Below are 12,362 nucleotides of genomic sequence, written 5' to 3' on the forward strand. Positions count from 1 at the left end.
CTATCATCCTTTTTGAGTATTTCAACAAAGCTCATGGTTCCTTTCTTGAACTCCACAGTCTTAGGCATTATTAGAGTGTAAAATGAGGAGATCAGATGGGGAGAAACAGGTTTTTTTGTTTTCTTTGGGTGCTATTGTCATTTTGTTTTCAAGCGTTGTGCACCTGAAGGTTCTCCGAAAGCGAAGGCCGTTCCTGAACTGGGATGTAACAGGCCACAGAGAACCTTCACGGGCAAACTCCGCAAGCTCAATTTCACAAAACAGAAATGACTCGATGACAAAAAAGTTTCTACGTATAAAAACGGAAGAAAAAAAAAAAACAACGTTTCCAGTCAAGCCGTTTACATTTCGCCATTCGTTGAATAAAACGATTAAAGCCTACCAGGTTGTTCCCATGATGTGATGCAATCCAAGTTAATACATTCTCTCCTCTTTATGACAAAATAGCAAGAAAAATACTCTTTTATAAACAAAACAACTTGTGCCACCTTGTTAATACATACTGGCAAAATTGCCCGAACGCATTACCTTGTCCTGTCTTTCCTTTTCGCCTCTTTGCTCTCGATGAAACACATGATTACGCTAATTTAGTTACAGTCTTTCCATATACATACAGTACATACATACATCTTACAGCCACACAAGAAATAATAGATATTGCTTTTTGAGGATACAGCTCCAAATTATCGCAGGAAAAGATGGATAAATGGAGTTAACAGGATATAACATTCTGTAACACTGGGGAACAACACTGTCTGTCCACCAGGAGGCACTGTTATCTTGTAATGTGTCCGTTTTATTGTATTATTTATTGTTATTATTAGGAGAGTATGGTTCTTTCACACAGGGCAGTGAAATGAATTCAATTTAAAATGCCATGAAAATCTTTGGTTGAAGAGCAAATCTTCACATGCACAGAAGGATAAGTGTCCAATCAGGTGTTTGGGGGTGTTTAATCCACTGTTTTGTGGTTTTAATAATGATTATAGGGAATGAGAATGAATGCACTGAGGAAAGGAATGGACTTTGCTTTTACCATCTCAAAGGCCGGGACAGTGAATCGGTTGTTTCGCACACGCAGGAGGAGCGACAAAGTAGGGTAAAGAGGTTCAGCGTGCCTGCTCGGGATTAGCCAACCAGATTAAGAGATTACAGTGAAATTAAGTAAGTGTTGCAGGAATGCTTGAGGGTAAATTTACGTGAAGTCGCCAGAGGACTTTCAAAAAAAGCAAAAAAAAAAGGGCTCATCATAACCTCTATGAACAACTTTCTGATTCTTTCTCGCTTGTTTCTCAATCCTGTTTCCCCTGTTCCATCACACCTGATTCAAATAAATGCGTCATTTCCTGGATTTTCCAGAGTTTGTTGATGAGCCGTTTATTTGAATCAGGTGTGTTGGAGCAGGGGAAATGTCGAAAACACGCAGGACCAGGGTTGAGAAACCCTCCCTTGATGACATCACGTGAGATGCTGAGGACAGAGGACGAGTGAAAAGGTGCTTGTGTTTCATATTAGCTGCAGTGACGTGTCGGGACAGGATCACAGTTGATACACCAGCAGTATTTACAGGCAAATCCTTACTCTTCATTGTAAACAGCTTCAGCACCAAAAGCAATAATTAAAATACCCTGTGGAAGCAATTTTCCCGTGTTCATTTCCGATCCATTAACCCTCCATTTTTAGAAGCAGATGTAGACTATAAATGATGATATCATGGATGGATGATTCAGAAGTTGATAATGAGTACATATAAATGATAAAATAGCCCAGCTTCACACAAAAAAAAAGAAGAAAAAGCACACTTATAATGCAAATCAACACACACAATTGCACTAGCATCTATTCTCAGATACATAATAATAAGTAATAGATGCAGAGCATACAATTTCTGGAGTTTAACCACTAGGCCTGATGATGCAACCGCTCCCAACAACCTAAACACCCAAATACTTTGTAAAACGCTGTTTAAAAATGTTGTATTATGTTACGAATGGACTCAAGCGTTCATAATCATTGTCTTGTAATGAATATTGCACGTCGCATGCAATTTCCCGACCGACAGTGCGAGGGATTGTATATGGAACACGCGCGCCGACACTCACTCGCACAAACACACACACACACACTCACTCGCCCTACTGCCTATTGTACTGTATGTTGTTATGTTGTTGTTGTTGTTTTTTGAAACACACACACACGAGCCGTGCACCACGCTTAGAAGATCACAGTGTGGTCCCTCCTGGTGGTCAGTGGTTCAACACGCTAAGCAGAGGGGTGGGACACAAGGGCGCCTCCTGCCCTCGAAGCACACACAAGACGATACACACACATGCAAAATGGCTTCATCTCTGCATCCATCCACCGAGATATACACAGGTTTGCTGGAATATTCCGTTTAAGTGCAACAAAATGGATGGAGTGGTATACGTTTTATGATACCGTATAAATACTAGATATACACATTTTGTATTGTAATATGTGTGTATCCATATATATAGTATATATAGAGAGAGGGATACTCTATGAGGAGGCAGCAGCGACAAAGTGGGGATGTCGCTGCTCCGTGCAAACTCTGGAAACACATGTTCACATCCGTTATATCCCCTAGTTTGTCATGCAGTATAAATTTGACCTCACCTCAAACTAATGTACAGGAAAAGAAATGTATCCCAAAGCTCACAGACAGAAATAATAACAGGATTAGCACCCTTTTGTTCTCGCCTCATCTCACCTCTTGACATAACCCGTGTCATAACCTCCCCATCCCCCTCCCACCCCCAACCAAAAAAATCAGGGGTTTGTAAACATGATCCTACAAAAGGGTGTGAATACTGCGATTAGTTTCTGTGCATGTGCAATGTTGCAGAGAATGAAGAAAGTAGTTTTCAGAAGAGGGGGGGGGGGGGAAAGGGTCAACAACCTAGTATTATTTAGAGTTGATCCTCAGCTTGAAAGACACTCTCCCGGCAAACTTGTCCCTTTCGCTTCCGATGGGAATGTTGTTGGCATTGATCTTGCACTCGATGTTCACGTCCTGATTGGCAGTAATGTTGAGGAACTTGATGGCCACCAGAGGCTGAGAATAGTTCACCTGCAAACAACAAAGAAACAAACAACACATCCAATGACACCTTTAAATGATTTAAAACAAACTTAAATAACCAGGTGCTCGTGATTGACAGTCACTTACTGTACATTTAAACATTTAAATCAAAAGCAAAGTCTTACCTGTGCTTTCTTGCCATAGTACGGGAAGTACATAAGGTTGAAAGTGCCGTTCGGAGGAAAGTACTCCAATTCGCCAATTTTGCTCGTATCTTCTCTCTGATGAGGTGAAACAGCATCATCAGTTACAGACTTAATGTGAAGGGTATTTTGTCTTTTAGCCACTTCTTTTCTCTAAATCTAATTTCTCGACTTGTCCACCAACTAATCAACTCTTTTAAAAGGCAAGACACTACAGGATACAGGATTTAACTCATAAGAAATGTCCCCAGGTGATTACTAACATTATTTAATTACTTTCATATCTCAGAAGTCTGAGCATCAGATAAATCCTGGTTCACAACAGCCATTAATTACATATTTTGCAACATGTTTAAGATAAAAATATGATATTTTTTTAAAATATAAATTACACTATGAATGATAAAGAGACAATTCCCTGAGTAAACCTTTAGAACATGCTGTAGGTCAGAATAAAAATGGGAATAAAACAACTTTTAAAGAAGTATTTGGTCAAATTGATTCAAAGAGAGAAAGTCAAGTACAAACGTTCATCTTCCTCAGTAGTCTTATTAATATTAAAACTGTATATTTTTTACCTGTAGTGTCTCACCTACAAAGGACCTCATACACGACTAAACTCTACACGGCTGCTCTGCATAAATAAATCTGTCCCGTTCTCACCCATTCATCTAGGCCAACTTTGTATCTCTGAGAGAGGAGCAAACGAACAAAAAAGAGAAAGAAAAGACCAACAACATGCACTTGTGGTGTGAATGAAAACACAGCAAACATCACAGAAATAAAGAGTGAAACAATACACACACTACAGTCCCTGTGAAATGATCAAAATCAACATTTTCTGCTCTCTGTCTCCCTCTTTGTCCATCAGTGGTACTGCATCTGCTCTTCTTTCTGTTCCTCTATTTCATATCCTCATCTTTAGGAATTTCAAATGAAGTTAGTAACGTAGAAGCAGGTACAGTGACAGGTGAACGGTAAACCACTGATTCTATCATTACAGCATTTGAGAAGGAGTTACTGGGCGTCATCAAGCAATATTTTTAAAGAAGCCTAAAACAAATCCTGACTATAATTCCTTTCTCCACAGTAATTCACTATTTTCTAACACATTTAATGTATGAAGAGGAGAAACAGACGTAAACGAGAAGACAAATGGAGATGACAGGTGACATATTGTGGATGAGAGCGAGGCACAATGGCCACGGATGGGCCGACCTCCAAATTGTCACGTTAAACCCGTCACGACGGAAGACAAGGAGGGATTACCTTTGCACCACAGGTGATATACGGCGCCTGTCCATCTTTTCCTGGCAGCATCCCAATCACCTTGTGAAAAACAACAACAACAATCCCATCTCACTCTTATTTAAACACAGGAAGCAAACAAAAATAAGGTATAAGCTATGACACATGTAGTAAATAGAGACCACAATCTGATAAAGTGACTTTTTTCTTGTACTGTTATTATTTTAACCAGAAGCATTGTCTCAATCACTCCAGGTCTCCTAGCAACACCATCCATTTCCCTCTCCTCTTTCTCTTTCATACCCGATTCAGCTTGATGATGATGCATGGCTTGCCCAAGTTGTATCCATAGTAACGGTCCTGAAGTCCAGAGCAGTCCCCCAGCATGGTGCGGTTGAACTGACAAGAGCGCTTCGGGTTGTTCTTCACGTCGCCGCTATCCTTCTGCTCAAAGTACTGGTCGGGGACACACTCCTCATTTTTCTGGACCTGGACGGACTCGTTGTAGGCTGAAAGGAGAAGAGGAATGTGAGGGGGCGGGGTTTATTTTAAGCCGTTATATCTTACGACCGTACAGTAGTAGTGACATACAACAGTATTTAATGAAGAAAAATATGGATTTGGTTAAATTAGGTGATGTTTAGTTGGCCTGACTAAAAAAAATGTATGCAGTGTACTGTCATATTATTTCACTCATTCATCATCTACCGCTTTGTCCTCCACATGAGGATCGCAGGGGGCGCTGGTGTCAATCCCAGCTGACATGTGAAAGTGAAAGGCGCCAGTCCATCACAAAGCCACATTGAGACAAACAACCATCCAATCTCACACTCACTCAAATACAGTGAATTTAGCGTGTTCTAATCCCCAAATCTGTATGTTTTTGGATTACGGGAGGCAACCATAGAACCTGGAGAAAACCCACACACACACACACACACAGGGAGAACATGCAAACATAAACAGACACCATCGCACTTAATTAAGACAAATAGGTTGACTTTACATGATAGGAACTTCTCCAGGGTCTGAGTGTAGATGTCCCAGCTCTCGGTGTCCTGGACGGTATAGATAATCTCAAAGGTCTCATCTGTTTTGGGCGTCATCACCATTCCTGTGAGGGACAGAGAGTTTGTGACACCGTGGCACAGACTGTGACCCATATCCGCACACTTGTTTGTTTTTATTTATTTTTTATTTTTTTAATCTCATTAGTTACAGCACCTGGTGTAGAAAGCCTGTCCTGCCAGGTCGGTTTGTGGTCGTCCAGGGTCTGCAGCATGACGTACATGGTGAGTGTAAACATGCCGGCCAGGAAAATGTAGAAAACTAGATAGAAGACAAAAATAAGACCTAAAGAAAAAAAGAGGAGAGAGAGAGAGAGATGCAACAGTGAGAACGTGATTAATTGCACTTATTTAATACCATGAATTAGTATCTTTATGCTGCATTTGCTTGCATCAGGATACTAAAAACAACATAAACAAGGCAAGACAGCTTTATTTATAGAGCACTTTTCTTACACCAAAGGCAGATTGATGGTGCTATACAGACAATAATTTGAAGAAGCAAGTAAAAATGATAATCTATGGGAAATTGTTAGAAAAAAAAATGCTTAAAAGAAATTAAAAAGTTTAAGAAAGTTAAAAAGCGTTGCCATCTCATTTTGTACAATCTGCAGTTTCACTATTAGTTGTCATTCATTAGTTAGAGCATCCTTTCCTGTTTTATTAGTCAAAAACAAAATATTGTTATTGTTGTCACAGATCACTGGTGTGTCTGTGCTGAGCTGCAGCAACTCTGTGTTATAATGGAAGGGGTTTTATTAATGCATGAAGACTCCATTAGGACAATATCAGCAACTTTAAGTCACTGCAGGCCGTTTGATAATTACCGTAATGCACAAACATACTAATCTGGCGTTTGAAGTGATAATGGATTCATTAATTCTGATTAAAGCTGCCCTGTTGTTTGTGTTCATTCATGTTGTGATGCACACAGCAGGCCAGTTAATCCTCTTTATTAAACTAGAGGCACTTTACATAACTCGTGTCATTATTGTGCTTATTGTGGGTTTTTTTGTTAGTTACTGTAAGTTGTGTGTTTTTATGTTTATCTCTCAATTGTTCCCAAATAAAAAAAAGGTGCTTCAGTTCATCTGAAACTGTTCAAATGTTCCTGAATGACTTAAATATCATTAATTTCACTATACATATTAAAAAAATGTGCAAATGTACTATATTGCATGTCAACAGAGGAGGACGACGTACAATGACAGAGTGAGAACGAGGACCGTCCACACACTGAGACAGAGTCTGGAGATTAAAGGCCAACATAGACACAGGGACACTTTCATGTAACATCATAAGAGCATGGTGGTGATACATCAGACAGATAATTAATGAATAATTTTCTCATAAACATCACCTGCACCTATCAGACAATACTAGCTGCCACATGATGTGCCACGGTTTTGTCTCGAAATACGATCAAAATGTACAAAATCAACACCACGTTCTATTGAAGACCCGGAAACATTAATTAATCTTGAGGAAGATGTTTACCTGACTTGAGAAACAGAAGGTAACTTTCTTGTAGATTTTCATTAAAATCTGGTTATTTTCGAGTCGCCCCCTGGTGGCCATTCAAAATATTCTTACTTCCTGGTTGCAAAACCTGAACACAACCGGTTTATGCGTATATCCCATGATGACTTTGACTTCTTTGACGCAGACAGCAAGGGAAGCTCATCTTCCTCAACTCAACTTCGGCTGTTCTCTATGGGACGACACCGAAGTGGGCGGCGTGCATGATGATTGGAGGAACTGTCTGAAAGGGCGGAACCAGTTTTTGATTGACGTTTGCATGACTGCTTGTTGTGTGTTATTTGCTCTGCGATATAGCCCATTTTCATATGTACATATACACTGTAAATAAAAAAAACACTATTATAGTACTTCAGTTTTACATAATTAATGCATTTTCTTGTTCCAGTTGTTTGTTTGCAGAATTTATAGAAGAGTTTATGTACAAAAAAACTATGAAATGAGCTTCCCCAGCAACTGCCACTGCTGTGCCACACCTGTTTGTCCCATCTATAGATTGTATTTAAAAATGGACTAAGTCTTACAGTTTCAAAGGTTGACTACAGGAAAGTCGGCCTCTAGGGGGCGACTCTCCTGGCTGCAAAAAGAACTCTATTTCAGGTATCCAGTCTCTACTTCCAGGTCTTCTTCAACAGAACATGATGTCACTTTTTTGTTAACATATGTTCCCATTCAGAGGAAAATAGATGATTGGACCGCAGTGGAACATAAATAGCATTTCTTACGACACATCCCACCATTTTAAGCATCACCACCTGAGGCCAGCAGTGGACTGTGACCCTGTGCCTCTGCTGGATGGCCCCCAGCGTGGAGCTCAGTGGCTCTGTGCTGCATCTGCCTCCCCACACGACCAGGCTCACACACACACATCCATAACAATATGTCAAGGGGAAGCAGGTCCATGGGGGGCAATTAGAGCAGAGGGTTGCTTTTGATATCCATCCAATTGTTCCCTGAGATATCGGAATCCGAAGCGAAGTCAACAAATGGCTGAGTAAGACATTGATTAGCCGCTTGCAGCACGGAAAGGCAAAAAAGCTGAGTCATTACATATGGAGTCAGGCCTCAGACCACACTAGAGGCAGCGTGGCTATAGAAAGCACCAGAAATAAGACGCGACAGAGCGGCGTTAATAAGTGTTTTTACCCTGCCATCATGACGGGTTGTTGCGCTAACCACAAATATGACACCACCCTGGGGAGACTGGATGTGCATACAGGGTCAAGTGTACAGGCAGGGTGGTTTTCCCCCTGGCAAAGAGGGTGTTAGGTTTACAGTCTGAGCTCCCAGTCAATGGTGATGATGGACGGAGAAGAGTATGTCTTTCATTCTGGTTTTGTTCCCGCAGACAGCAGTTGAAAGCACAGAACAAAAGGACCGGTTCAGTATCGGGCCTTTTCTTCGCTCATAATGGCGGAAGGTGTCTTTTTTCTTTCAGAATGAATTACGTGGACATGCTGTTTGATTGCTTTGTGAATTGGGGATGAAACACACCTGTGAAATAAAAATGGACAAGGTGCACTGTACAGCTGCACAAGAAAAACATTAACGCGGCAGAAAATATGTTGATTATCGTGATTAAATGTGGGTGAAGACTGGGTTTTACAATACAGCATTTTGAAGATTATATGGTGTTCTTGAATTATTGTCTATCCTTACACTGTGTTTCTTTTACTCTCAAGTATAGAACGAGCAGCATAATGCATGATTTTGTTCTTAATTTGGCCCTTTCAAAGGCTCGTTTTGTCATTTCAAACGCTCTCCGCGGAGTGTTTTGTTGTTTTTGGAAGTGGGAGGCGCAGAACACTTAATTAGTCCTTATTTTAAATAGAAGTAGTTGTTTTACCATGTTCGCCCGGTGTCAGCTGGTGGCAACGTAACATCAAAATTGCGCTGTGTTCCACTTTATCAAGGCTATTTCCATATCATTACAGCTCTGAGCACAAAGCAGGGCACACATGGAAGTGTTCGGTGTGTTTCATCCTCAAAGAAGCCTTTGATCCAAGGCTCAGAAATACATGAACACACTACACATGTCTGTCAAAGATCCAGCGTGTGAAAATGAGTGAAATGTAAAGGTGAGACTGCACATTTTAATACAGTGTACAGCCATCAGGGGGTCTATGGGGAAAATGAGCCTAAATCTCAGTCAGTAAACATTTACCCGATGAGTTAATGACCTCAAAAACTAGATAATAAACTGGTACCGTCCAATAGGAGCCTGGTTACAGGTGACATATGTAAAAAAACCTCAACATGGAATCTCGATGCGTCAAAATGGGAGCTCATATTCTTCTGGGTTACATCGTAACAGGCTGCCACATGTGCACTCTGTCCATCTGTCCGGCTTATTCTACAATTGCAATTATACATTTATAAACAAACATAAACCCTCCTACATATGACAGACTGGAACTTTACAAAGACTGGAGACCTGACTGGGCTGTTTGTCTTTTTTATTGTTGAGCTAAGTGGATATAAAAAATGGATGGGCGGACTCTTAATAAAGCCGTACAGTCCGACAGGTGGCACTCGAGGTACAGTACTGATCAGAAGGAGAGTAGGAAAGTGAGGTGAAATGCCAGGTTTAGCAGACCCACATGTAATGGCCGACTACAGAAATAGCCTAATTAACAAGCCTTAGAGAGCACAGCTTAAAAAGGCCACCAGACCTCAAAGCACCTGGGACACACTGAGCTGGATTAAGTTCTACACTGTGGAACGATTCCAGCAAAGACAGCTACAGTAAACGATCCCCAACACCCAACTAGTACCACAATTTCTATTCATGAAACCGATAATTACCCATATAAGAGTAAAAACCACCTTCAGCATGATTCCAACCACAACCACTAAACTTCAGGGCTTCCGTTAAGATTATGTCTCCAGTGATGAGATAAAAAAGAATAATCTAAATTCCTGTGAGTGGTGTACTTTCCTCGAATGCCCCTGAATCGATACCGTCTCCACAAGCAGCCAATGAAGTCATTAGATTGGGATTAAATCCCTCACTACTGAGTAACACACTGGGAAGGGCTGGGGGGTTGGAGGTGATACAAATAGCATTTGGCCCTCGGCTTTACCCAGATTAAAAACGCTCCAATGTCATTAGAACAGAGCCATATGTGCCCGATCATTTCATGAATCTTTGAAACAGTTGCAGGCTGCTTGTGTGGCAGAAAAGAGGGCAGAGAAAGCCACAGCTACCGTCTTAAAATGAGACCGGGATTGAATTTTCCTTCAAAATCTCTGGAGAGGGGAAGAAGACAGAAAAGGAATGACATCACGTTAGATGAAGCCACAGACTTGCCAAGCAGTTTCTACTTAACTGGAGTGGGTCTCCACTGCAGCAGAATTTGCATTAAGTTAACACTCCTCCATCACCACTGAGAGGAACTGATCATATTATGGACTACTTGGCAACAACTGTGTGAGCAGTGCTGCAGTCTTCTGGCAAATCCACACATGTCATAATACTGTACGACCATATTCCTCCACCCTCACGTTGAGCGCATTGCGCAGGGAAAGCAGTGGCATAAATTATTAAATGAATTAAACTATACAGGAGGTTCTCTCTCACCCACCCCACCCCCCGTCCCCCCCACACACCAGACCACACCACCCCCACCCCTCTCTCTCTCTCTCTCTCTCTCTCCCCCGGCTTCCACATGCAGGAGCGGTGCCGCATTCAAATTTCAGCACCACGCTGGAGTGGACAGCGACACTGCGGGAAGCTGATCGAGTCAAACAAGTTTGAAGAGGAGAATACAGTTTACATCGCACAGGTCATTTCTGAGGCTGGAGACACCTGTTGTAGATTCAATGGCAGGATCCACATCATTTGCTGCATTGCTGTAGCTGGTACTGTAACACACACACACACAAACACACACTCACCCCAGCTGCTCGCCGTCCTGCCCAGAAACTCCCTCGTCCTCGGGTTCCATATATACTCCTTCCAGCCGCTTTTTTCTCCATCCTTTGCCATGTTATCATAAAAGTGTGAGGAGCCGCTTATGCTGCTGCTGATGCTGCTGCTGCTGAATGAATGCGCCTGATGATGCAAGAAGAAGAGCCGGGTTGGGGAGAGTAAGAGAGAGAGAGAGAGAGAGAGAGAGAGAGAGGGAGGGAGAGGGAGAGACAGAGAGAGAGCTACTGTACCGTCGTGAGGAAGGTAATTAAAAAAGGCTATATGTCATCATAAATAAAGCATGGGAGAGCAAGCACTGCAGCAGATTTACCTAATAGCAGCGGGTTTGGGATGGAAATGAAGAAAGCGCTCCAGCACTCAGCACAGATCTAGCAGTGTCCCTTCCTCCGGCTCTTGCCTGCATGCCGCAGAGTTTTGATGAGTGGTGCAGAAATCTAGTGATACTGCGGTAAAGCAGTAAACCCCCCCCTCCCCTCCCCCTCGCACAACTATCCCTCCCCACCAGACCTGACCAATCGCCTGCACCTCATCCTCCCTCCTCACAGGTCCCCCGCGCATGACAGACAAGCGCGAGAGCCAATCACACGGAGGCTGCTGGCATCATTGTGTGTCGACATGTGGCTCTGATATTCCCAAAGGACTGTAAAGTGTCTGTGTGTTACCCAATGGTGCATTTACAGTCGCATGATTACTATATGTTACTCAATTATCCATGTTGAGATTAGAATAATGTTTCTATCATGATCACAAGGGGCGATATTATGTCATATTTCCTAAATGTTTGTATTTGCGAATGTGATTTTCTTACACCGTATGTGAGAAAATTGTCAATCACAAACTATTCTGATAATTATTAATGAAATAATAACAATTATTGTTTGATTATAGATTAATTTGTTTGGTTTATTTTTTAAGTTGAGTGTTTAAATTGTTCAGCCTCTTAAATGAGGAACATTTTCTGCTTTCCTTGTTCCATACAACAAAGAAATAAGAGAGAATAATTAAGGTTTTTCGACATATACATAAAAAAAGGTAATACACAAATCAACAGATTATATACACAACTAGAAAAGGCAATGTCAAAGAAATTGCAGTGGGATCGCTGTGTTACACCCAGGCTGAAGCTACGCTGTGTTGCCGTCTTCAAGCAGTCTGAAGTTGTATAAATCGTTTAAAATATACGCAAATATGTTGAAATGGACATGACTTTAAAAGGCCTTAAAGTAGTTGGAAAAAGTATAAAATTTAAGTAGACAAAGTAATTTTCGGGTGGAATGTACCTACTGAATGTCTTTAAGGATTATTCCACAAAAACGCTACTTTGTAGTAAT

The 12,362-nt window shown here is 41.4% G+C and overlaps 1 protein-coding gene across 2 annotated transcripts; it reads right to left on the reverse strand.

The window, feature by feature from the left end:
* Positions 1-2,889: 2,889 nt before the first annotated feature.
* On the reverse strand, positions 2,890-11,466 carry atp1b2b (ATPase Na+/K+ transporting subunit beta 2b). Of its 2 annotated transcripts, XM_058626833.1 has the most exons (9): positions 11,342-11,466; positions 10,998-11,154; positions 5,719-5,847; positions 5,501-5,608; positions 4,798-5,003; positions 4,516-4,575; positions 3,910-3,936; positions 3,229-3,324; positions 2,890-3,091 (listed from the first exon to the last, which is right to left on the reverse strand). In XM_058626833.1, exons 2-9 carry the CDS (start codon positions 11,086-11,088, stop codon positions 2,927-2,929), a joined length of 882 nt encoding a protein of 293 aa, XP_058482816.1. In that variant the 5' UTR covers positions 11,089-11,154; positions 11,342-11,466; the 3' UTR covers positions 2,890-2,926. The 2 variants fall into 2 exon arrangements, with proteins under 2 accessions (XP_058482816.1, XP_058482817.1); XM_058626834.1 differs by lacking the exon at positions 3,910-3,936 and having other exon boundaries at positions 11,342-11,464.
* Positions 11,467-12,362: the final 896 nt, after the last annotated feature.

Source organism: Solea solea, chromosome 4 (assembly GCF_958295425.1).
Source record: "Solea solea chromosome 4, fSolSol10.1, whole genome shotgun sequence".
Taxonomy (NCBI): domain Eukaryota; kingdom Metazoa; phylum Chordata; class Actinopteri; order Pleuronectiformes; family Soleidae; genus Solea; species Solea solea.

Bases quoted from the DNA above. Each gene is read 5' to 3' on its own strand.
- atp1b2b (XM_058626833.1), bottom strand. From the start codon at position 11,088: ATGGCAAAGGATGGAGAAAAAAGCGGCTGGAAGGAGTATATATGGAAC. The intron at 5,609-5,718 runs GTGCTGTAACTA...TGTCCCTCACAG, and splicing joins GGACAGGCTTTCTACACCAG to GAATGGTGATGACGCCCAAA. The intron at 5,004-5,500 runs GTAAAGTCAACC...TTCTCCTTTCAG, and splicing joins CCTGGAGAAGTTCCTATCAT to CCTACAACGAGTCCGTCCAG.